General features: G+C 47.7%; 10 protein-coding genes across 10 annotated transcripts; 4 read left to right on the top strand and 6 right to left on the bottom strand.

Moving 5' to 3' along the window:
* Positions 1-10: 10 nt before the first annotated feature.
* Positions 11-1,603, top strand: MCYG_06846 (tRNA a64-2'-o-ribosylphosphate transferase; the record flags this gene model as incomplete). Its single annotated transcript, XM_002844836.1, has 5 exons — positions 11-339; positions 399-433; positions 598-680; positions 738-1,395; positions 1,455-1,603. 5 exons carry the CDS (start codon positions 11-13, stop codon positions 1,601-1,603), a joined length of 1,254 nt encoding a protein of 417 aa, XP_002844882.1.
* Positions 1,604-1,707: 104 nt separating this feature from the next.
* On the bottom strand, positions 1,708-2,614 carry MCYG_06845 (aldo-keto reductase; the record flags this gene model as incomplete). The annotated part of the gene is made up of 2 exons (XM_002844835.1): positions 1,708-2,043; positions 2,099-2,614. The coding sequence occupies 2 exons, from the start codon at positions 2,612-2,614 to the stop codon at positions 1,708-1,710; spliced, it is 852 nt and encodes a 283-aa protein (XP_002844881.1).
* A 957-nt stretch (positions 2,615-3,571) lies between these two features.
* Positions 3,572-5,188, top strand: MCYG_06844 (feruloyl esterase B; the record flags this gene model as incomplete). Its single annotated transcript, XM_002844834.1, has 1 exon — positions 3,572-5,188. The coding sequence occupies one exon, from the start codon at positions 3,572-3,574 to the stop codon at positions 5,186-5,188; it is 1,617 nt and encodes a 538-aa protein (XP_002844880.1).
* A 941-nt stretch (positions 5,189-6,129) lies between these two features.
* MCYG_06843 (conserved hypothetical protein) lies at positions 6,130-7,495 on the top strand (the record flags this gene model as incomplete). The annotated part of the gene is made up of 6 exons (XM_002844833.1): positions 6,130-6,138; positions 6,266-6,458; positions 6,530-6,807; positions 6,872-6,993; positions 7,067-7,228; positions 7,474-7,495. 6 exons carry the CDS (start codon positions 6,130-6,132, stop codon positions 7,493-7,495), a joined length of 786 nt encoding a protein of 261 aa, XP_002844879.1.
* Positions 7,496-7,920: 425 nt separating this feature from the next.
* On the bottom strand, positions 7,921-11,873 carry MCYG_06842 (Sec8 exocyst complex component specific domain-containing protein; the record flags this gene model as incomplete). Its single annotated transcript, XM_002844832.1, has 10 exons — positions 7,921-8,904; positions 8,959-9,066; positions 9,122-9,267; positions 9,325-9,460; positions 9,490-9,975; positions 10,033-10,149; positions 10,201-11,093; positions 11,130-11,162; positions 11,221-11,394; positions 11,477-11,873. 10 exons carry the CDS (start codon positions 11,871-11,873, stop codon positions 7,921-7,923), a joined length of 3,474 nt encoding a protein of 1,157 aa, XP_002844878.1.
* A 446-nt stretch (positions 11,874-12,319) lies between these two features.
* On the bottom strand, positions 12,320-14,492 carry MCYG_06841 (RNA polymerase III subunit Rpc82; the record flags this gene model as incomplete). The annotated part of the gene is made up of 3 exons (XM_002844831.1): positions 12,320-13,348; positions 13,415-14,293; positions 14,484-14,492. 3 exons carry the CDS (start codon positions 14,490-14,492, stop codon positions 12,320-12,322), a joined length of 1,917 nt encoding a protein of 638 aa, XP_002844877.1.
* A 458-nt stretch (positions 14,493-14,950) lies between these two features.
* On the top strand, positions 14,951-16,574 carry MCYG_06840 (processing/enhancing protein; the record flags this gene model as incomplete). The annotated part of the gene is made up of 5 exons (XM_002844830.1): positions 14,951-15,205; positions 15,314-15,488; positions 15,555-16,094; positions 16,121-16,416; positions 16,479-16,574. 5 exons carry the CDS (start codon positions 14,951-14,953, stop codon positions 16,572-16,574), a joined length of 1,362 nt encoding a protein of 453 aa, XP_002844876.1.
* Positions 16,575-17,222: 648 nt separating this feature from the next.
* On the bottom strand, positions 17,223-18,456 carry MCYG_06839 (mitochondrial DNA replication protein YHM2; the record flags this gene model as incomplete). The annotated part of the gene is made up of 5 exons (XM_002844829.1): positions 17,223-17,277; positions 17,345-18,017; positions 18,094-18,209; positions 18,294-18,318; positions 18,399-18,456. The coding sequence occupies 5 exons, from the start codon at positions 18,454-18,456 to the stop codon at positions 17,223-17,225; spliced, it is 927 nt and encodes a 308-aa protein (XP_002844875.1).
* A 1,054-nt stretch (positions 18,457-19,510) lies between these two features.
* On the bottom strand, positions 19,511-21,026 carry MCYG_06838 (conserved hypothetical protein; the record flags this gene model as incomplete). The annotated part of the gene is made up of 4 exons (XM_002844828.1): positions 19,511-19,957; positions 20,000-20,569; positions 20,645-20,776; positions 20,907-21,026. The coding sequence occupies 4 exons, from the start codon at positions 21,024-21,026 to the stop codon at positions 19,511-19,513; spliced, it is 1,269 nt and encodes a 422-aa protein (XP_002844874.1).
* A 703-nt stretch (positions 21,027-21,729) lies between these two features.
* On the bottom strand, positions 21,730-23,561 carry MCYG_06837 (citrate synthase; the record flags this gene model as incomplete). Its single annotated transcript, XM_002844827.1, has 8 exons — positions 21,730-21,918; positions 21,972-22,272; positions 22,329-22,884; positions 22,965-23,025; positions 23,079-23,126; positions 23,185-23,314; positions 23,360-23,424; positions 23,490-23,561. 8 exons carry the CDS (start codon positions 23,559-23,561, stop codon positions 21,730-21,732), a joined length of 1,422 nt encoding a protein of 473 aa, XP_002844873.1.
* Between the last annotated feature and the right edge of the window lie 775 nt (positions 23,562-24,336).

Genomic DNA, 24,336 nt, shown 5'->3' with positions numbered 1-24,336 from the left:
CATATATTACATGGAGAAGCCAATATCTCTATCAGATATCCAATTCCCATCCGCATCCCAGAGCATATCCCACCTCCTTTCAGATCTCCGGAGATCAGCTCTATCAATTACAAATAGGCTAAAGTCTATAGAGACTGACGCCATCTTCGTCCAAGAAACGTCGGATCACTACGGTCTGCCGCTTGTTGCCAACGAGAGATGTGGAAGCTGGTATATCCCACCGGACAGGAAGGTCGGCAGCTCCTATTTTAAAAGCACGGATGGCCACATGGGACAGTGGGATTTTAGTCTCAGACGGCTGAATATGCAGGTTTTGGATGTCTTGAAGTGTCATGGCGGGTGGGTTCGGGGTGCCCTGATGAAGTTACTGACTGAGCTAATAGACAGGGCCTCTTTAGATGTGTGATTGTTGATTCGACTAGAAGGGGTAAAAGTACGGTATTTTCTCTCGATTTTATATAGGATGGGATGTACCTGTACTAATGACATATATTCTTAACTGTCCAGCCATGCCAGATGCGCTGTCAAAAACGATCCCCATCTGGTGCGCCGTTCTTAACAGGACCCTGTTTCCTGACAAGCCTGCTTACCATGCAGTTCAATTTCCGTCTTCATATCTTGGAGAATCAGAAGAATCTCAGATTGAAAACAAAATAAACGATTTTGTAGAGTCGTTTAAAGTGAGTCAGAGTCAAGATCTTTCAACCGCTATACCCACACAGCTAACTCCCCTCTAGACATTAAATTTGGATGTTGAAAGTGTAAAATATAGATTGGGAAAACCCATTCGTCTCGTCTGGGCAGCCAGGGATTATTTTGCAGATGATGAAGAACATGCCGAGTCGCATTTACTAGTTCTCTGCTCGGCATCTAGATGCGTTCGTGGAGCCGAAATGTCAGAAGGCGGATACATCCAGGGTGCTGGTGATGATAGCGAAGGGTGGGCCCATGGTCTTACACCTCCTATATTTTGGAAGTATAAAGCTGAACTGATGGCGGCGGGGGAGTCAGCCCTTCCTGACCTTATTAAGCAACTGATTGAAAAAGAGCGCAATTCACCTTCTGCTAATAGAAGATACTTGGTAAAACCGACGAATAATATATATATTGGGAAAAGAGGTGGGACTGGTGATGAGCTCTCGCCCTTCGATCTGGTTATCGATTGTGCAGGCAGCGTTGGTTCCACTGAATCGCCCAAATTGCTGAATCTCAACTGTCCACCTGGAAAATTAGGAAGTCGACAGCTTAGAAAGGTCCTTGGAAAGGTTGAGAGCTTCGTATCTCGCCATCTAGCCGCTAATTCATCGATACCCATCCTTATCATGTGTGCAGATGGTAAAGATATATCTGTCGGAACAGCCTTGATGGTACTTTGTTCTTTTTTTGATGACGAAGGTACTGCCTACCCATGACTGTACATAATCTATACGGCTTGAGATCTAACCGTCTATTAGGGAAATATAGCGGACCTTGCGACAAGTCCCGAATAAACAAGCAGTTTATTCGCCAGCGCCTAGCGTGGATCGTCATGTCAAAGGAAGATATCAACCCTTCAAGACCGACACTTCAATCAGTTAACTCGTATCTCATGGACAACAGATAGGAGGCCGCTTTATTCTTATCATCTATATCTTGAAAGAAAATCTGGTTGAAATTTCAATCTATCAATGTCTTTCTGCGGTATATATAACTCTTTCTCAAGCATCCTTACTCGTTTTGTACGAACCGCACAAGGGCACCGCCCGCTTCTTCATCCAACCCATCAAGGACAGCCATATCATCGTCAGTAATCTCAAAGTCGAAAACGTCGGCATTAGCCTTGATACGGTCCGGGTTATCACTTTTGGGCAATGGCACCCAGTCCTTCTGAAGGGAGTACCGTACCAATATCTGGCATGTGGTTTTGTTATATTTTTCCGCCAAGTTGGCCAGTACGGTATTGGTAGCTTTCTTATTCCTAACCAGCGGGCAGAAGGCTTCAACCACTATGCCGTTCTCCTTGCAGTATGCCACAGCCGTCTTTTGCTGACACCAGGGATGGAGCTAGTGATCATCTTAGCTATCAATTGCAGCCTCTGGGTTATGACATAAAGCTCACCTCTATTTGGTTGACGTGCGGCGGCCATATCTTTGCGTACGGTTTCATTTCCTCAATGTGCTTGACGCCGTAGTTGCTCACGCCGATGGCTCTCGTCTTTCCCTCAGCCAGCAACCTCTCCAACGCAAGCCACATAGTCTTCCGCCCTTCGGCACCAGCGCCAGTGCTGTGTATCAAGAACAAGTCGACATAGCCCCCTTCACCGTCAATCTTCTTAACACTCTCCAATACCTTCTGGTAGGTCTCGTCCGCAGTCGCTCCTGGGGATAGGATTTTGGTGGTCAGAAATAGATCCTTTCGATCAACACCGCAGCTCCGTACGGCCTGACCGACCTCTGCTTCGTTGCCATACAGCTGCGCAGTATCTATATGACGGTATCCGGCTTGAATGGCGCTTATACAGGACGCTTCGCACCGGTTTGCAGGGGATTTATAGACACCAAAACCGAGTCGTGGTATCCGCACCGTCGACTTGCAGAGAGTGAGGGTGTCTGCGATCGATAGTTTAGGAGACATTCTTGTCAGCGCTTTCACAGTTCAGTTCTTAAGCCAGCAACCTGTGTGTTTTCTTTTTTTGAGAGAAGCCGCACGCTCTCGACCTTTGCATCTTTGCTTCACTCAACTACGTGGGGTCGGGAAACTCGATGACGTCGTTAAGAAGCCAAAACGACTTTGTAGCGACGACATATAAAAATGAATATCAAGCATCAAAGGGCAATTCTCAAGATAGAGAAGCCAAGGAAGAACCTGTTACAAGATAAACAATGGATATCTATCCACAAAGACGTTTGACCGTTCACGGAAGAGTTCGCATGCGAATGCGATGGAGGAGCGTCTTTCTCTCCCACCAACCAGTCCAGCTCGCAGTCATTTTCCACACAAAATTTACAAGCAGTGATGCGTTGCTACGTCGCTGGTCAGACAGGATTCTCGAGCGTCTCCCTATCTTCAGGACGCTCTGAACGTCACTCCTGATCAGCCTTGGGGCTCCGCCTGAGTCAAACATCCCCAGCTCTTTACTCCTTCAGGACTCCGCAGCTTGCAAGACATACCAGGGAACTTGCCCGCTGGTGTGGAGCGATGCATCGCACCAAATCTGCTTGCTGCAGGATCTAAAAACTTCAGGAAAAATTTGTCCGTGGCCGTCGGGCAGACTTATTCCGAGTAGCTTGGTGTTGATCCTTGTGTGGTGGAACCTTTTTTACCTCTTCGAAGGATTCGGATGCACAGCCTAGTTACTGTGTACGCAGAGATTCAAGGGATACGTCGCGCATTTGACAAGGCCCAGCACCATGCTCTTCGTGTCACTTAACATGGAGCGGATAATAGCACCCGAAAGCAAAAGGGTTTCTTGTCAGGTTACACCTTTGACACTTCTTTGATGCAGCGTTTTATGCATCTGAACAGGATATATAAAGGTGGAGGATGCGGAAGACTTTCTCTCTTCATCATTGACATTATCTCACCAACATCATGCTTACCCTTCCCCTTTCGTTAAGTATATTCTCTCTCGCCGCAGGCTTTGGTTCTGCGGCGTCACTCCAGAGCCGTACAGACTCACGCTGTGCTTCTATACCACCTCCTCATGTTCCAGGGGCCGAAGTCCTGTCTGTAGTAGGCCGTGAACGATTGATTGAGGCCGCTCCATTCCCGCCATCACCATTACAGCACAACAAGACAGTCAGCATCTGCAGCGTCGATGTCACCCTCACACATAAAGGGGTTAATGACAAAGTCCTGGTCTCGGTTTGGCTGCCTCTCCCTGATAAGTGGAACGGGCGCTTCCAGGCCACGGGAGGAGGTGGATGGGCTGCCGGGGAATTTGAAGTCTTCCTAGGCCCAGCTGCCCTTGAAGGATATTCCTCTGCCTCGACTGATGCCGGTGTCACACTTGATCCTGGGTCCGCCGATAAATGGGCCCTCAATAAGGATGGCACGGTCAATTATGGCCTTTTGGAGAACTTTAGCAGTCGCTCAGTCCACGATATGGCCGTCGTTGGAAAAGCAGTGACAAAGAGCTATTACGGGAAACCCGCCAACTATTCTTACTTCTACGGTTGCTCCAATGGCGGTCGACAGGGAATGGTGGAGGCACAAAAATACCCAGGTGATTTTGATGGTATTCTAGCGGGGGCACCAGCCATTTACTGGCCACAATTACTGGTTGCAACCGAATGGCCACAAGTCGTTATGCAGAGTGAGAAGACCTTCCCATCCCAATGCGTCTTTGAGGCTTTCAGAAAAGCTGGTATCGCTGCTTGTGACAAGCTAGACGGGGTAGAGGACGGGGTTGTCTCAAACCTTGACGACTGCGAATTCAATCCATTCGCCCTGGTTGGAAAAAAGGTAGAATGTGGTGGGAAATCGGCCACCATCACACTTGCTGAGGCGTGGGTCGCAAAGAAGATCTATGACGGGCCCAAGGCGACCTCAAAACAGGTTCTATGGGATGTACTGCCCGTAGGAGCCTTTTATGACGGCCTTGCCAACAGCACCATCGAAAACGGGGTCCCGAAAATCGCCCCATTTACAATAGGTGCCTCCTGGATCAGATCTTTCTTGAAAAAGGACGTCAACTTCGACCTGTCCACCATCACTTACGCCGACATGCCCGAGCTTTTCCAACAAAGCATCGACGAGTATGGTGAGATTGCCGGCGGAAGTGACCCTGATCTCTCTGCCCTCAAGAAGAATGGAGCCAAGCTCCTTACCTGGCACGGCCTGGAAGATCAACTCATCCACCCTAAGGTTTCGATCAGGTATCGCAAGGAAGTTGAACGTCGAATGGGAGGCGCCGCCAAAGTTGATGAATTCTACCGCCTGTTTTTGGCTCCAGGAGTAAATCACTGTGGCATTCTTGGGCATAACGACGGAGCGGTTCCCACTAGTACCCTTGATGTATTGGAGAGATGGGTTGAGAAAGGCGAGGCTCCAGAGACGATGCCTGCAACGGCTACCAACCTTGCTGGTGCCCCCATCTTCACACGAAACCTTTGCCGTTATCCCCTTGTCGCTCGCTACAAGGGCAAAGGCGACCAGAACTCGGCAGAAAGCTATGAATGTGCTAGGGATTTCGGATCTCACCACTAGTTGGTAGGTCGTTAGGTTCAATATACATGGAATAATGAAGAACAGACCTGATAGTTTATGTAGTAACAACTCTTTTATATTCTATATCCTTCAATCATTCATTCCCTACGGCTTTGATTCTAACCCTTGGAACAACTTCGCCAACGGTGTGCCCGAAGAACAGAGGTAACCCTCAGAGGAATACACCTCTTTACACGAGAGTTTTCAGCCATGTGGAGCGTCTGGCGTCTTCCTCCTTGGTATTCGTTCTAGTATTTGTCACTAATTTGATAGCCTGCCAGTACGGAGTAGTTATTTGTCATTTTACGGGCTGAGAATATCGCGAGCTTTCAACTCAAATGATTCCAAAAAGGCTCCTTCAGCCCTGCGAGGGTTATGAGAGTCAAGCAATAACTCTCAGAGCCTTAACTGGGGGCCCCAGTCTTAGCCATGCTTGACTCTTACGGGTGGATGCCCTAACTACGGCGCTGTGAGGCGTCGCGATCTTCGACTCTGGACCTTCAGCTGCACCGCCGGCCGCTCCTCAAGGCCACAATCTGGTTATCTATTAACGAGCCAATTGGAACATACTATGCATTGCTCTGGCACTTGTATTTGCATCACGATTGTTTGCCCGAGCGGGCGGATGAATTATTTGGCTGTCTTTTCCTCTCTCCCTCAAGCCTCATGATCCCGTCGGGCCCGCAAAACATCAAGTTATTTAATAACTATAACTTTGCCCAGCCGAAGATAGTATAAATAGCAAAGGAGTCAGCCGGTTATTGTATCTGGTTCATCGAATATTTCGCCTTTTCCTCACTATATATTTTGAGCCGAGTGATACATTGCAGCCTCCGGATGGACTCCAGCGACTCCGACCAGCCAACTCGAGCTCTGAATGCATGTGAGCCTTGTAGAAGAAGAAAGAAGAAGTGTGATAGATTATCACCGACATGTAGCTCATGCCAGAAGTATGTCGTGATGGCAGTTTTGTTGATATTGGTTCCAATATCCCGTTTTATGTTTTGAATATACTGACGGATCAACGACAGACATCTCCTTCAATGCTCATATCCCAGAGTCGGTCGAAAGTCTCAGCTTCGAGCTCTACGTGAACGTCTCCAGATACTTGAAAGTGCCATTGCAACCCAGACAAATGCCGTATCCGCGGAGCAGCATGACATGCAGCTTGCTGCAGTCCTGACCAATGCCTCAGCCCTTCAGGAGATCGAACCTCCTCAGATATACCCGATTGAGTCACAATGGTATATACCAGAGCTCCTGCGATTCTGTAAGTCTGATACTAGTTTTCCATGCTGATATACTTGTCTCAAAACATGTGTATCTAATTTTTATGCATAGACAGTGAATCAATTGCACTGCAGTCCCAGAAAAATGACTCATTTGGCAGACTGCGTAATATATGGATGACAACTGCTCTAGCAGACGCATGCATGTTTCATGCCACACTATTTGCTGCATCTGCATATCTAGATCTACTTCGAGGCGAAAGCAGTAACATTATCACATTATACCATCAGACGGAAACCCTTAGACTACTTACCAGCCAACTTTCTGCCTCCAACATGGAGGTTACAGATGCCTTGATTGCGGTTACGATGACCCTGGCACAGACAGAGGTATTTGACCGCCGTTTTAAGCTGAGAAGTTCTCGCTGGAAGAGTTTGCTAATATATCACATAGGCTCTTTCTGGTAACGCATGTGTCTCTAGTGCCCATAGCGCTGGGTTACATAAAATGGTGAACATAAAGGGAGGTCTCGAAAATTTGGGAATGGACGGTTTACTTGCGGAGTTGATATATGTGTAAGTGTTAGGTTAAAAAGGGTTTATAGATTCTATCATTTGGTCCTAACGGCATCCTCTTTTAATATCCTAGCGGCGATGTTATGGAATCTTTTCTCTCCGATACAGAGCAATCATTTCGATATGCTACTGCCCCTACGCCTCCTCCCATGGCACTCATATCAAATATAATATCATGGGAAGTTTCTACACAAAGCCCCCCATCCTTTGGCCAAAGTTCAGCCTATATACTTGGGTTAGTGCAGCAATCAATGTTATTAATCGATAGTTTTCCTGGGGGCCCTATGGAAGCGGAACTTGGAGTCTCTTCGTTTTTCCAAAAGTTCATCTACTTACAGGATGAATTTACTTCGCTACATGGGGATAATGCCATCGATTTATATTCGGACTCTTCGACCGAAGCTCGCATAAACGAATGCTGCCATCAAACAGCCTTGCTACATTGGAACCTTGTTAATGATAAGTTTGTCTTCCCTATAGCAAGCAGTCTACCAGCCGATAATCAAGGCCTTAAAATAGCTATGGAGAAGATGGACATCCAGACATGGTCTAAGGTTGCCCCGAATGTGTTTATCTGGGCTGGGGTAACTGGGGTGGCAGCCTCGCACGATTATGCAGAACGGGCATGGTTTACAGCTCGCCTAGGCCCGGTGGTGATGGCACAAGGGGCCAGCGGGGTTCTCACACTCACCCAGGGGATGGCTCTTTACCGATGGCTGAAGACTCTGGTCGTGGTGTAGTATGCTATGGTTTTATGATGGAATGACATGAACGAACCATTTAAGACAGCATAATAGAAACTTATTTGTACGATAAATAGCCTGACTAATACCTAATATTATCAATCCAGCTCCGTACCAAAACTAAATCTAGCAAGTATATGTACACAAGAAGGCCAAAGGGGCAATAAATTCGTTAGAGTGTAGCTTAAACGTCCCACATAACCTCACTCAACCTCAGTAACGAATCATCAAGCCCACGCTTAGCAGCCATGAACTCTTCTCTCGACTCGGGCCCCTGAGGGCCCTTGAGTGCAGCAGAGAAACATAACTCAATCAGAACTTTCAGTTCGTCATAGGTGAATGGTTCCCCGTTGCCTTCCCTCAAGGCCTGGATACCCATCTCTTTGAACGTATCTCTCTCTTCTTTCGCATGTTGTAACGTCTTTCCCGGTCCTTCGAGGAACCAGTCCAAGAACTTGGCACTTTGGGGAAGTGCAACGACTTCAGGTAAGGAGGCAGAGGCATCTTTATCCAACGATAAACTGCTCTTGGAAGATGTAGAAGTCGGGGACACAACTATGATATTCTTCAGGTTCTGTTGAAGCACAAGGACATCAAGCTGAAGTCTTAGGGCTCCATAACTATTCATTGCCCCTATGAAACGGGAGCTGGAAACCAGTGCACGGTCTATGAGCCTTGCAAGACAAGATGTGATATACCGACATTCATTCGGCCCTAGATATGTCGACATTCTAGCGCCAAAAGAAATAAGGTCATTGTTCAGCTCGAGAACAATAGGTGAAGCAGATGTTGGCTCAACCGTTAGAATATAGGCCCAGCTATTCCCAGTTGACGAGCTCCTATCAGACTTTGGCTGCCGCCCGTCGTTTTTGCCTTTCAAGGCCCGTGATATCATGTAAATTGATCCACAGCGGATATCAAGATGGAGCGTAAAGATAGCCGTAAAGGCTAGATTCTGGATTGACTTGATAGCACCGTCAAAACCTACTACAGACTCTTTTGTCATAGGAAGACGAAGAGGCCGCTCCAAGTCGCCGCGTTTTGGCCTCATCGATGCCTCTAGCGTCCATCGCCGAGTTGGTGCTACTTGTCTTGACTGGGTATGACTTGAATCCGTTTGATGGGGAGTAATGTGACGCAATTTAGAGAGGTTACTTGATAGCCAATTCTAGAGTGACGTGTTAGATATATCCAAAACATAGGGGACACGGGGCATATTTACCATGCTATTATAGAGTAATGACAATGAACCAACTATCTTCGGATCAGATATCATATCGTATCCCTTGAGTGAGGTTTCATTGGTCGCAGTAATAAGAAGCTCGATTTCCTGCATAAAATCAGACTCTCCACCTCTAGATATATCTACTTAGGGAAATACACACCTTGTTAATTAATGCTTGTTTCTCAACTTCAGAGCTTTCCCAGAGTTTTCGTCCGACTTCACGGATTTCTTTTGACTCCGCAAAGGCCGCTGAAGTCTTTAGAGCTACACCACCAGGATGGTTAGGTGATATTCGGGTCATAAGAGCTGCAGAAACATCATTAGCATATATACCTAGTATAAAAGAGAAAAATATTTGCTTACCCTTGTACCACCCACTACATTTCTCATAGTAAGTAACGATTTGATCAATTATTAGTTGAGTGAAGGCTTGGTCATGAGGTATGCTATCCAACATTCGGCTAAAGGTTTTTATTAGATTCATAAAGTTTATAGTTCCCTGTATGTGTTGAAAATAGTTAGATTCACCATCCAGTCAATTAATATCCACGGTGGGTTGGGGTTCCCTACTCTAAATATTGGCCTTGTAGAGTGTAAGGCCCATTGAGGGTCCTCAGTGTAGGCGTCCACAGAGATAAAATTAATGGTGCAGAGTTCGCTCACTGCCTCATCAAGCTGCGGCTGGAAAACATTTATCAAAAATTCATCCAGGAAGGATGTAAGCGTGCTAGCCACAATGTCCGAACTTGGAGGGACTATTTCCTTAAGTCGATGGATAAACGAAAGGGCAGGAGGTAAAAGCAAGCTGATATTGAATACACTGGGCTCGATGAGTAGTTTATGCCCAGTTCCCGAGCTTTGCTGGTTAGAATTATTAGTATCACTGGTCGAAAACATCTGGCGTGATTTTGGCACAAGTCCAGGAACTGAAGCTCTCAAAATTTCAGCTAGCTCGTCCTGCTCTGCCTTCAAATCAGAGGCGGTTTGATCTACTTCAGACATTTTGAAAAGTTTCTTATTATTTGATTAGCCTGGTGCTCTAAAGCCAGTAGAGCATGCACTGGGACTCACCTTTGTCTTATCACGCTTGACAGAAGACTGAGCGTATCCGTCATCTGCCGCTCTGGTGGTGGTTCTGAAAGACTCCGCTCCATCTGTAGAGAGATAATCATGAAGTAGAGATCGCATCTAAATAGTAATTAGAGCCATAGCTGCCCAATTGGTGTGGCTTATACATACCTCACTTTGATATAGCTTCCACAATTCCTGGAAGCTGCTTGTTAAGTGAATTTCATTTGGAAGTTTATCCCGTTTTACGATGCCATTGATAACTTCATACAAGACTCGGTGGCCTTCCGCAATCGTCTCAAATTTGGCATACAAATTCCACAGGAATTCAGATAAAAGAGGTCCCCGTTCTGATGTAGGATCAGGAACCGTACCCGGTATTCGCGCACCTTTCTGAATATCCGGATGTCTATTATTCACCTCGGCACCTGTTTTATCAACAACACTATATAGCTCAACTGGAAGACGTTGTTCAATCCGGTCAACTACAACATCCAAGTTTCCCATCTTATGAAGGGCTTCCAAGACAAGGTGGATATAATAAAATGTGTCAGACTCCGGGTTGCGGGATACATCTTCCACAAATGGCGTGGCAGCATCCAGCGACGCCAGGTATTGGTAAAACGGTTTCTCCCAGGAGGCAGTTGCAGCTCCGCCGGTTGACGGCCCATCTCTATCGGACAAGGGTTTCCACCGGTCACAACAGTATGGGGATTTCAAGTATAGATGATCATGCAGTTCTTCAACAAGGATATCAGTCAAGGATGTTTCCTGGTTGCTGAAATATGTCCGGAGGTCCCCAAGGGAGCCTATACCCGCAAGTTCAGGGCGACGAAGCAGCGCTGTCCCTTCTTTGAGTATATCAACTGCAGCAATGAATTTCTTGTCCGACATCCGCGCTTCAAGCTGCTCCGGAAGGGACTGAGCATGCTCAATAAGTTCAAAAAGCTGTAAAATTTCATCGTATGACTGTGATGCTATCGCCTGGTCCTTCAATTCCGGCTTCATCGTAAGCAATCCGGCCTTAGCTTCTAAAAGGGCGGCTTCAGAGCTCGAATCTGGTGCTGGGAGCTTTGCAAGTTCGTTTGGATGTTATGTACGTCCCGAGAAGACTGTGAAGCCATGGTGATGCTCTGCAAGATTGATCAGTATAGCTGCCTGATCAAAGATTCCATAGAAGGTACCACTCACCATTTACCACTGACCGCAACGCTTGCTGAATCCGCTGATATATCTGTATAAATTCCGGCTCCCTATCTGCGCGGCCAAGCGTGCTTGTGTCCATCAACTGTAAGCCAACCTGAACAGGGATGCATTCACTGTTCGCCATAAAGTCCCATTCGTCTTCGATGATTTGAACAACGCCTAGTAACCAAGTCGAAACCGGTAATTAGCAACCTATAATTTATTCTTCAAAATCTATCAAACAATTCATGGGGGGAATTACCATCGATCTCTTCAGCTCCCTTAATCTCTGGCCCTCGTCCGCTGCGACTGACACTCCTCTGCCTTGCATTCTCCTCCCGCCTCTGCCTTTCGCTGCTTCGAAACCGACTTTCGTCTCTATGGCCGCCCCATGAAGGTCCATCGTCTATATCCCGACCGCGAGACCGCATGGATACCTGGGGAGACAGCTGTTCCATTGAGTCACCGGGCGAGGGCGATTCCAGGTAGGAGGTCCCTCCGTACCCTCCCGCGCGCCCCTCGCGCGGCCGGCCATATCCATTTACAGACGAATTCATTGATCCATTATCCGATGCGCCGTAGTCGTGGTCGTGGGCTCGTCCGGAAGAATGTGAAGTCGTGAAATAGTCGTTAATGTTGCTTGCGTTGCTTGTGTTCATAGTGATGGTGTTAGTATAACTCGGAGAAAGCCACAACCATGCTAGCTAGTGGGCCAAGTCACAAAGGGATGAAAAGCCAACGGAATTATATACAGAGATAAATACTGACATATAGAGTAGACACTGCAGTAGACGATCATGAAGTAGAGCCGATATTTAAAAGTTATATGTTTCTTAGTTTAACATTTATATCTACCACGGAACTTCCGCCACTTCAGTTTGTAGATAAAACAAGGACTAGTTGCACATATTATAGTACAAGCATTCCGGGTGAGATAGAGCAGTATAACAAATGAGATATCCATCATTATATCGTATCAGGGCAGCAAGACGGCATGATCCAATGCTGCCTTTACAAATGGCCTCCCCGAAGCCATGAAGAGAGCCACATCCATAAAAGAAAGGGACAGTAATACACAAGAGAGCCGAATGGAAGACTGGAGCTTCTAATAATCTCTCAAGACAGCAACAAGTTCATCTAACCTTGCTACTTCACCCAGGAGCAAGGCCTCCTTGGCTTCCCATTCCTGTAAAGTAGCCATATCAGAAGCAGATAGATACCGTTCCATATTGCGCTTCACATCAGAGCGTTCGGCCTTTTCAATCAGTGCTTTTAGCTTGCCTCGCTCGTAGGCAAGGCGCTGGAGGCATCGTGCCATGCATTTATATGCGTCCTCAACAAGCATCATGACCACTCGATCAGCGTCGTAGAACCAAAGGTATATTGTTCTAGAAGGCTGACGCTGGGCATCACGGGGCACTTCTTGCAGGTCTATAAACCCGCCAGACTGTAGCCGTGCTAATATCTGTCTTAGGTCCTTTGATGGCATGAGACTTATTTCTTGTAGTCGTTTCTCATCCAATCTCCCCTTATCCGCCAAGACACGGAGAACACGCACTGCAACGGTACCATACCGTGCTTCAACCAGCCGTTCAATCTCAAGATGTCGAAGTTGCCGAACAAGGTGTCTAAATTCAACCGCCCATGTGATGATTCCCGACTCCATTCTCCGCGTCGAAAAGTGGTAGGGTTCTGATGAGAGTAGAGAAAGATGCTGCACCACTTGGAAAACACGGCTTTGAGCCTTGGCCTGGGGACTATCTTCCCCATCTTCGTCGTCAAAGTCATCTTCATCCTCGTCTTCATCCTCGCCATGACCGGTTCCTAGGCCATTCTGTTTTGGCTTTGCTGAAGATATCCCAGCAACGCTGCCGACAAGATCCAGATTAGGGTCGAGATCATCGACTATAGTATGCAGCGGAATAGGGGCAGAGTAGTGTTGGCCTTCCTCGCCTTCCAGTACAGGCTCCTCCTGCTGACGGCACTTTCGAGTCTTAAGCTCAATCCGAGAGAGCAGCGTTTCGTAAACCTGTGAAGTCACACGCGAGGTTACTTGATCAGCCAACTTGATCAATCTCTGGTTGCGGAGGGCAACATTGAACTGTTCGTAATTGATACGAATAACCATATTACTCTATCCGTCATCTTGGGTTAGTTTATAAATTTCAACGTCAGTATGTATGGAATAAATTATACTCACATCCAATGTTACATCACCATCGTCGTCATAACCATCGTCGTCAGAAAAGTCGTCACCGTTTGTTTCAATTCCTACCATTCCGGCATTATCGTTAAGCCTTGCCCGCTTGCGTGGACCTTCGAAACTCCCGTTTGCTGTCTGTCTTTTTATACCTCGGGTGATATTCCGAGGGACCAGGCCATAGGCTATAGTCCCGTCAGCCCACTCCTCTATCATAACATCCGCCTTCTCTTCAATTTTTTCTTCGAGTTTCTTCCCCTTTAATCCCTCTGTCTGACCGCTTGCTTTGACCGCTCTCCTTGCCGCTTCACGTAGATCCGATGGCGATTGGAAATGGACGTCCTTCACACGCATAATGTAGCCATATGCGGCAAGCTCTCGAAGAGTTGGGCCGAGTCGGGAAGCACCATACCCTTTCACACTCTTGTGAGAGTTGACAAGTATGTCATCTCCGCTCACGCCATCCTCCACTCCATCCTCCATGGCTTCCCCGTTCTCCAGCGAGTGGTCACCGTTGACACCATCCGGACCATGGGTGCCATTGCGCAAAGGAGCAGGCTGGAGTTCCGGGATGGTCTCTAGATGGCTTATTTTGGCATGTCCCAGAGAAATGATCGTAGACACCACTTTTGCAGCATAGTCTCCCAGCCGTTCCCTTGTCAACTGCAATATGTTTCCTGACCGGGCCAGCAGGTAGGCCCGCCGCCAATTCGCCTGATAGTGTGAGACTCCATCATCGAAGCCGGTGAAGTGGAAGACGAGTTGCTGCTGGATGAGGATTGCCAGGCCATGTTTCACTTGTCGAGGCGTAAGGTGTGTATTCTGAACTATTCTCATGAGCGGTTGCCGTCCATGGTGGACGAGATAGGAGAATATCAACTATACAGCATATCATCAGTCATCGACAAACTCCCCTCGCATAGAGCAAAACCCAGGCGCATACCGAGTATAGCTCCCCGAAATTATCTGCGATCAGAAGCGTACATAGTTCTGCAGCATACTATTATCCTCGTCAGTGCTCACACACTCATCTTCTTAAATGAGGAAGAAATTAAAGAGCTTCTCCTACCTGCGACATCTTTTTATATGACTATGACTTCTAGAGAGATGCCACTCTAGAAGCGTGCAAAGGTCACGAAGAAATAGTCATCAGCATCCCACGCACAACCCAGTACCAACAGCGCTCTCTTATCTCTCCTTTTTCTCCTTTTCCCTCTTCTTCTTCTTCTTCTTCCTCTTTTTCTATTCCTTTTCATGTAAAAATAATTAAGCGGGACGACGTTCACGTGACACGAAAAGAGCCCACCACGTGACTATGAGGTTGGTCGTCAAGCTGACCAATCAGAAAGTCCGCATTCGTGACTTACCGGAAGCTTTTTTTAGGCAAATCGAAAGGTTGAAAGTTGAACGTCGAACGAAAGAAACACTTTGGACTTTCGACAATATCAAGTCAAACCACCTTCTCCAGCCACTCTCTCCGGCTCCAGTCCGCCCATCACTCTCTCTCGGTTGTATTCCTCGTCGACACAGAAGGCAATGTTGCTTCCGCGAGCTTCCCTTGGCCGGAATGCCGTGCGCGTCTGGCGCAATGGCTCCTATAAACAGGTCGCCCAGCGAGGCATGGCATCGCACGCTGGCCTTGAGTTTGAGGCGAGCGAGGCCGCTGGCGTGAAGATTGCCAGCAGGGAGGTGTCAGGACCAACTACCACGCTCACCGTCGTTGCAAAGGCCGGTTCCAGATACGAGCCATTGCCTGGCTACTCCGAGGTCTTGGAGAAATTTGCATTCAAGGTGAGCCCTTCCAACGACCACATTCGTTGTCTCATCAATCAGATGGGCTATGGAACGCGGAAACCGCTGTGGAGGCATTGGCTGATATGGTTTGGGTCTCAATTGTAGTCCACCCTCAAGCGTTCCGCTCTACGAATCACCCGTGAGAACGAACTGCTCGGAGGACAGCTCTCCTGCTACCGATCAAGAGAGAATCTCGTTCTCTCTGCCCGCTTCCTCAACAACGACCTCCCATACTACGCCGAACTGTTGGGAGAAGTTGTCTCGCAGACCAAGTATTGCAGTAAGAGCGCCCAATTGCTCCTTGCTGTCCGTTTCAGAAATGGATACTAAGATTGATATATATCAGCCAACGAACTCAACGAGCTGGTCTTCAACCTCGTTAAATTCTCCCAGAACGCCATTGCCGCATCTCCATCTGCCCAGGCTCTCGATGCTGCACACACCCTTGCATTCCACCAGGGACTCGGAAACCCACTCACCATCCCAGCCTCTGCCCCATTGAAGAAGTATGTCTCTGCTGAGGGCGTCGCCGATTTTGCCCAAGGTGTCTACACCAAGCCATCCATCGCCGTTGTCTCCAGCGGCTCCAACTCGGCCGAGCTATCCAAGTGGATTGGCCAGTTCTTCACCGAGCTTCCCACCACCACCGCTTCCGGCAAGTTCGCCCCCGCTACCAGCCAACAGACCAAATACTATGGAGGAGAGCAGCGAATCTCCAGCCAGGCCGGAAACGCCGTTGTCATTGCCTTCCCCGGTTCCAGCGCCTACGGCACCTCTGGATACAAGCCGGAGCTCGCCGTTCTTGCTACCCTCTTAGGCGGAGAGTCCAGCATAAAATGGTCTACCGGATCCTCCATCCTCGCCAAGGCCACCGAGGCATTCCCTGGCGTCCATGTTTCTACCACCAGGGAGCCTATACCGATGCTGGATTGTTCCACATCACCGTCTCTGGCCAAACTGCTGACCGTGTCTCCCAGGCCGCCAAGGCTGTCGTTGAGGCCCTGAACAATGTCGCTGCTGGCAACGTTGCCGCCGAGGATGTCAAGAAGGCCATTGCTCTCGCTAGATTCCGTGTCCTCGACGTCGGATCTAGCTTGACTGCTGGAAGTGAGGCTACTGGCTCTGCCCTCATCCATGGTGGCAAGTCATTCAGCATTGCTGCCAACGCCCAAGATCTTGAGAAGGTCACCGAAGCTCAGGTCAAGGCTGTAAGTTAAAAAAGAATAACCCCTATCTATACATTAATAAACAACTAACGACCATCCAATAGGCTGCTAAATCCCTCCTAAGCAACAAAGCTTCCGTCGCAATCGTCGGCGAGCTGTTCACTCTTCCATACGCCTCTGACCTCGGTCTTACCGTGTAAATATACCCCCAAGGAACAGGAACCTTTCAACCACAATCGCTGAATCCCCCCTAAAAAAACACATCCCACATAGATCCAATGCACTGTTTTGACGTTACTATACTAGTTGACATAGTTGAAGAGAAAGAAAGAGGGGTTAGATAGGTGGCTTTTTTCCCTCTTGCTCTCTTCCCTGCCCTCTATCTCTCCGTTACTCTCCAATTTTGCTCTCTTTTGTTTGTTTTATCTAGTAAATGTACTTATAAAGAATCCAAGTGTTTTTTCATACATAATATTTCCCTTTATATCTTCTTTACTCGATTTTTATCGCTGTATCGCGTCCGGGTTCGGAGAAATCAGACTCGAACATAGTACATATTCCCCAAATTAAATAAAATAGATGAACAAAAAACACACAAGCGAAAGAAATGAACAGAGTTATTTTTCCCACCTCGGCAAGACGACCGTCAACAGCAGATCAATGGCTTCGTTGGACATGGTGTTATTGTATATAACAGGCAATGACATGAAAAGAAAAGCGAGAAAAAGAAGAAATACTTCTATAAAGCTAGTAGAACAGACATGGGCGAATAAAACGAAAAGAATGAAAATTAGAAAATGGTAGGAAAAGAGAATAATTTTTAATATAGCATCATGACTGGAGCCGCTTTAGTGCTTAGCAGTGACTTTTTCTCCTGTTAGCTTCTCAACAGCTTCTTTGGCCCTGTTAAACAAATTGTGTGTTAGTATATGTTAAATTGACCACGAACTGAGGAATGAGAGGAACGTACATGTCTCCAAGGGCAACCATGCAGACGGTCTGCCAGATACCAAGACCAATACGAGGAGTCACACCCCTGTAGAGACCCTTGATTCCGTTCTGACTATAAATATAGTTCAAGGTCTTGCCGACAGTCAAGTTCTTAGGACGGTTCGGGTCCACGGTCTTGCTCTGCATCTCGACACGGATAACCTCAATAGGCTGGTTCCAGGCCGACAATCCACCACCGATGGTACTGGCCGCAATCTTCTCCAGGCTGTTGAGTTTCTGGCCCTCTTCCTTCCCGGTGGCCTTTCGGATACCGATCTCAGCGAGACGGGATAGACCGAATCGGGAACCCCAGTTAGTGGTCTGTCGAATGGCGACAGCATTGACACCCTTGTTGATTCCACGAATACCTTCACGGCGATAGATGTCCATGAAAGTAGCGAATGTGCTTGGTGGCTTAACGCCTGCGGCAGCCATCTTGGACTTGGTGATCTCGACTGTTTTCATGCATGTGCAGAAGCCCATGGTAGCGTAGGCCTGGGCAATACCACCAGCCATACCGCCGCTAATTCCACCAACAAAGTCATTTGCGCCAAAGGTTTTGGCATAGTACTCGGCTTCTGACGCAACGAAAAGAAGAACAGCACCTTTGGTGGAGGCCTCAATCCAAGCCCAAGGAATGAGACCTTGGTAGTCTAGATTTCAAGCAGAGTCAGAATTTACATTCAATTGACCAGGGGAATAATAAGAAAAAGAAAGAGCAATTCTTACATCCTAGGATGCCACCACGACCCCAGATCCGACCCATGGCTCCAGCAAAGGTATCCGACCGATTAGCGGCCATGGTTGTCTTGATAACTTCCAATGGCTGACCAAGGGAGGTAACCCTGTTCCAATCAACCGTTCGTTAGCACCGCCCATCGAGACACATAAATGAGCAGACAGAGTAGGAAAAAAGAGAAAAGACGTACTCGAAGAGGTTCAGGCCAGCGCCAACTAAAAACCTCAAACCATCAGCATCGACGCACACAGAGTATTAAATGTTTACTTTTCTCTCCACCGCGGACGGCACCTACGTAGCAAATTGCTGAACTTGACGGGCTTCTTCTCGACCGTCTTGTTGGAAGTGGACATCTTGGATACTGGGGAAGCTGAAGGGGCCCTGACCAAGGGAAAAGAGGTATCGGGGGGCGGATGAGGCCTTATTTAAGTATCTGACGGCGACTAGCTGGAGCTGACGGAGTGTACCCGTGAAGCCTTAGCCGGATAGGTATATATCGGAGCGAAGGAATCTATAAGCAGGAAGGCTGCCCCTTTGTTCTTCTAGAGCAATGGCTGTCTGGTCGTTTCGTCTTCTAGGCGTATAACTCAAAGGATCCCTAGTTATCAGCCAACAGCGCATTAGTCGACACAAGCTCTTGAACCGTTGGTATCTTCACAAGCCACTATGATGCCCTTTCTACAGCGGCGGGATATGCTCCGTTGCGGACAGGGGCCAGTGGATCGCGATGAGCACCGAGCATCGGCCATGGAACGAGGAGCCCCGAGAGAGATATAAGACAAAACACTTACCGTAGATGTTTTCTTCTGCTTCGTCTGGTTATAACCGAGAGAATGATCAATTGTAAAGAGTTGAAAGAGAGAGAAAGATGAAGGAAGAAGAAAAGCAGCCGAATACTCGGACCTTTTTTTATGCTTTGCTCCTTTTTTAGGAAATAAAAAAAAGACCGCGGCCTTGCCTGTGATGAGCTTACATAAGCCATACAAGTCACAGTTTAGCGGGCCTGGTTGGGGGGTTTTAGCGTTAGCAGCCCAACAAATCCGCGCTGAAGCCGCGATAAACGGAGCATTTCATCCTCAACATCTATTAAAAGGACTCGCTATTACTCTATAAATACTTCATTGCTATATAGAAGATTTGAAATCAGTCGAAATTACCCGGAATATACTATGCAAGGGACAATGATATATATATTAACCATCATGTTAACCATGGATTCTTTTTAAGCTTAAAGGGAGGAACCTGTATAGAGTCATTAGAGTCTACCATGGAATAGATAGACACCCCCGTTTATGACAGTCAGACTATTTTATGCAGACTATAGAGGATCTTTTTACGTTGTAAAAGGGGCCAGGAAGGGATGCTCGGTAAATAGAAACAAATTGATAGACTTAATTGAGTAGAGGCTTAGTATTGACGGAGAGATTTGTTGCGTAGAGACTCAACTTCATCAGGCATAGATGCTGTTTCGGGGACCTCCAGGATAGTAGTTGGCCCGGATGTTACCTCACGTTTCGGCATTATAGCTGGTTTGTGTCTCTCGTTTGCAGCCCTGATAAACTCATCCCTCTGTTCTTTCGCCCAGTCTCTCGCGTTTCGATATGCTGTTGCCCCTTGACGGAAGCTATCTAGGCTATCCGCCATTGCGAAAGATCTAAGCGAAGTCATTATATATTCCGGACGACCTTTGCTGTTAGGCCGGGGCGCGGTGGGGTGGATTGTATAGAGCTTCAGTGCGCCACCATAGTAGATTGATATGATAGTGTAGGCATTATTATCGTAGGTAGGCTCCTTTTGCCTGTACGTCTGGAGTTTGTATATTCCTCGAGCACCCAGTGACCCGTGGTAACAGGCCTATCGTATAGCAACAGCAAGAGACGTATCTGGACCTTTGGCTTCAAGAAAGAAATTCGGAAGCATTGGAAGATTAGCCTGCGTCGATGGGATAATATATTCACTAAGCTCATCGCGGATTTCAGGCTCTAGATACTTTGGGAGAGAACCAAAGAAGTGACCCGGCTTTGCAATTGCTAGTGTACTATCTGTTAGAGGAGCAAGATTTCCAAATAGATAACCTCCTCCTACACACTGGGTATTACCAACATCACCATCAATAGTTGGGACTATGTAAGTTGTCACTGGCCTTTCCTTTGATGCTCTTGCGTCCTTTTGTTTAAATTCTCGAAACTTGCTTTCAGGGAAGTTTGTTGGTGAAAGGGAACGCCGTGGCTGGGCTAATCTCTGAATTATTTCATCCATGTTATTTGGTGTCGCTGGCGGTTGGCCATCGGAATGATCATATCCATCGAGGTATATATCGCGGTCAACTAGCTTCTGCTCGAAATTCCGATTATAGGCGGCAGTAACTGTAGTAGTTCTTTTGTAGCTGCTCTCGCCTGGAGGAGGAGAATTTGCACGCCTCTTCCGGCAGCCCAAGTTTGTGTCCATTGGCTGGTAAAGTGGGATCTAGGGATCTGGGAACTGGGGAGTACTCTCAACGCGTTAGCATGGGTGCCGGCATCTATTACAAGAATTACATACACCCCTGAGGTCCGATAGGTCAGGTCCACCTCTTCTAGACAATCTCTTAATCTCCCTCAGAGCCTTGGGGCTGCAGGAACCTGAAGGGTCAGAAGCAAGTGTCTGATATCGACGCTTCAGAGCAGCCTGGAACTATCGAGTGAGTGGCCGAGAAGGGGAAGGATGAGGTAGCTCTAGTAATCTGCGAGAAGCTCTATTTCGTCGATTGAGCTCCTGAAGAGCATCCCTCGTTAGCCAGATCTTTGATAGAGTATCCCAATACGCTGGAGTGGGTTGGTTGATCTTTGGTCCATTCGGCTGAGGCGGTGGTTTGGAGGTCGAAGTAGTCATCATCGGTCTTCTGCTGTTTATGAGATTGTTCCAGAGGGTATAGAAAAGCCATGGTGTGTAGATGCCGTAGATGCCTTTATTTAAACGTGTGATGTGAGCGGATGGTTATTCATTTATCAAAGGAGTCCTTGGATGAGTGAAGTAGCTTTGACGTTGAGGTCTCAAACGACGGTTTCTTTCACTTGCCATCATTGTTTCAACGTGAACAAAGAGCTGACTGGGTATATTATTATTAAAATTTCTGGTCCCTATACGTAGGGGAGTTCAGGCGCCCTCGATTTTTGGGGCTGGATAAATGAGTATGAAGCGAGATCTGCCAATAAAGACGGGAGTTGGAAGACTTGACACTGCATGTATAAGCCGAGGTATGAACCGCATATCCAAGCTGCCTCACACTAAAAGATCCTCGCCATATGCGAACAAGGAGATTAAAGGAATCGACTGAACGCTGAGACATAGGTATCTAGCAAGAAACAGAAAATATTAGCAGCTTCATAGGCGATATTTACTAATTATACTAACCATCAAGCAGAAACACCTACATTGGATAAAGCAACCCTATTGCGATAGGGGATAAGGGTAGTCACTAGAGTATAAAGAGTATAAAATACAAATTGATAGTTTCATATAGATACACACTTGAATCAACAAAAGAAAAGAGGTTGGTGGAGGTTGCCAGCACGCTGTTGTAGACAGCCGGATTCAACAGTCTATAACTTTTTGGGTAGTTCGCTTAACGCTTGCGAATATATAACTTATAGCTTGGCTCCAACGAGCTTGGCGTAGCCTTCAGTGCTGAAACTCTTTGGTCGCTCGATGGGGGAGCCGAGAGCACGGTCGATGATGAGTTGAGGAAGGACACCGAGGGCACGGGAGACACCGAAGAGGACGGTGTAGTAGCTGGCCTCGGTCAGGCCGTAGTACTGGAGGAGGACACCAGAGTGCTAGGTCATGTCAGCTTATGTTTTACCTTGATGACTAGATATGTAAAACTTACAGCATCAACGTTGGGGTAGGGGTTCTTGGTCTTTCCATGCTCGGTCAGGACACCTGGGGCGATCTTGTAAACCTGGCTGACGAGCTTGAAGAGAGGGTCATCAGGGAGATGGCGGAGGGCGAATTCACGCTGGGACACGTAGCGGGGGTCGGTCTTGCGGAGGACGGCATGGCCGTATCCGGGCACGACCTGGCCGGCGTTCAGGGTGGACCAAAGGTAGTCCTTGATGGCTTCGTCGCTCAGGTCGTTGCCAATAGCCTTCTGCATCTTTTGAAGCCAGTTCAAAACTTCCTGGTTGGCCCTGTAGACAAGTTAGGATATGTGACGCCGGCTCGAGTTAAAGCTAGTAGAACTTACAATCCGTGAAGTGGACCGGCGAGACCGTTGAGACCAGCAGCGAGAGAGAGCATGGGAGAGCTCAATGCGGAACCAACCAAGTGGGTCGTGTGAGCACTGACATTACCACCCTCATGGTCGGAGTGAATGGTAAGGTAGAGGCGCATCAGCTCAACGAAGTCAGCGTTGTCTCCGTAGCCGAGCTGGTTAGCCAAGTTGAAACCGTAATCCTTGTCCTTCTGGACGGGGGCGACCTTTCCATCCTTGAAGACGTTGCGGTAGATACGGGCAGCAATAGTGGGCAACTTGGCAATCAAGTCCATGGAATCCTCAAAGGTGTACTGCCAGTAGTCCTTCTTGTTGATACCCTTAGCGTAGGCCTTGGCGAAGGCGGATTCATGCTCAAGGGCGGTAACGGCGAGGGAGAACTGGGCCATTGGGTGGAGGTCAGATGGGCAGCGGTCGATGAGCTCCTCAATGAACTTGGGGACATCAGAACGGGCGGCCCATTCGGCGGAGAGGTCGCGAACTTGTTGCTCGGTTGGAACCTCGCCGGTAAGCAAGAGCCAGAAGAGACCTGTTAACCCGTTAGACCCCGTGCCTCACGCACATTTCTTTTTTTTTCTTTTTTTTTAAGTGTTTTAACTCTGTACGCACCTTCTGGGAGCGGCTCCTGGCCGCCTGGGGCCTTTGGAAGGAGTTTCTGGCACTCGGGAATCTAGTCACCCCAATTAGCGAATGATCGAGAGAAGCTGTTTATTGGTAACTCACGGTCTTTCCACGGAAGCGGATACCTTCCTCAGAGTCGAGAATAGATCCCTAAAATGCAATGTTAGTCTCAATTGCCGTACAATGCCAGCTCAGACATTCTGCTTACCTCCCAGACGAGGGACTTGATTCCACGGGCACCACCGTAGACCTGGTCTAGGGTAACCTCACCGAGGACCTTGTGTCCATGCTCTCTATAAGCCGTAAAAAGGCACTTGTCAGCCTTGTCCTCACCCAGGCTATTGATGATTCAATGCCGTGGTTATGCAAACCAAACAACGTACTTTCGGAGCTTCTTGACCTGCTCTATCTTCTCTGGAATCTGGGCGGCGAAAGTTTCCTTGAGAGACTACAGCCAAGCAATTGCCTGTTAGCACAAATATCTACCTTCATCTCCGGGGATTGAGTACGTACGGGAGCTTTGGCCGAAGAGTAATGCCGGAGAGCATTGTAACCAGCAGCCTGGAGAACTGGCTTGGAAGCCATGGATGAGGATCGGAGAGCAGCGCTCCCTAGTCTGAGAGAAGAAGCCATACCAGCGGCTGATGAGAGATAGTGTACAGGGGAAATATTAAAGGTACAACGGTGAAGAGTAAGAAGAGGAGTGCGGTGGATGGAAGAGAAAGAGAAGAAGAAGTTGAAGTTGTTGAAGTTTCGAAAGATATTTTGGCTCTCATGAGGGTATTGTCGGGACAGAAAAACGTGATCAGATGTAACTTTCAAGGGCAGATCTAGCACTCCCTGTCTGTCACGTATGGTAACGAGGCCTCCCGGTATTTTGTTGGGCCTCTTTTTTTTTCGTCGCTTTATTTCTCTCCTTTTTTTCTCCCCCCAGCCTTCTTTTGCGCCGATAACAACATGGGAATGGAGCATTCAGAGGCTGGACTGAGGTGATTCGCCTGCATCTCAAGCCATATTGAGCCATGGGCTGCCTCGGAGCCTGCTTAAGGAGAGCTTCAGTTTGTATCGCATAGTTTGGTGGCAACAACTGTGCCGAGGCTCAAATATAGAGTTATGCAACATATGCAAGTTTTATATGGAGAAATATTATATCATAGCAAAGATGTGATCTAATAGTAATATGTGTCTTAGATTGAATCCATCTACGGAGTAGTGATGTGCATGGAATTATGCTCCTGTATCCTAGTCCGAAGAAAACTTGAAACGGTATCAAATTCTAGGCCGTCACTACCTCAATAATCCGAATACTGTACGGAGTATACCAGCCAATTCATCATCTGTTAGGCCCTTCTCCTTGGCG

This window comes from Microsporum canis, genomic scaffold (genome assembly GCF_000151145.1).
Source record: "Microsporum canis CBS 113480 supercont1.6 genomic scaffold, whole genome shotgun sequence".
In the NCBI taxonomy this organism is placed as follows: Eukaryota; Fungi; Ascomycota; class Eurotiomycetes; order Onygenales; family Arthrodermataceae; genus Microsporum; species Microsporum canis.
Note: the sequence above shows the minus strand (reverse complement) of the source record. Positions and strands in the feature narration are given on the sequence as shown.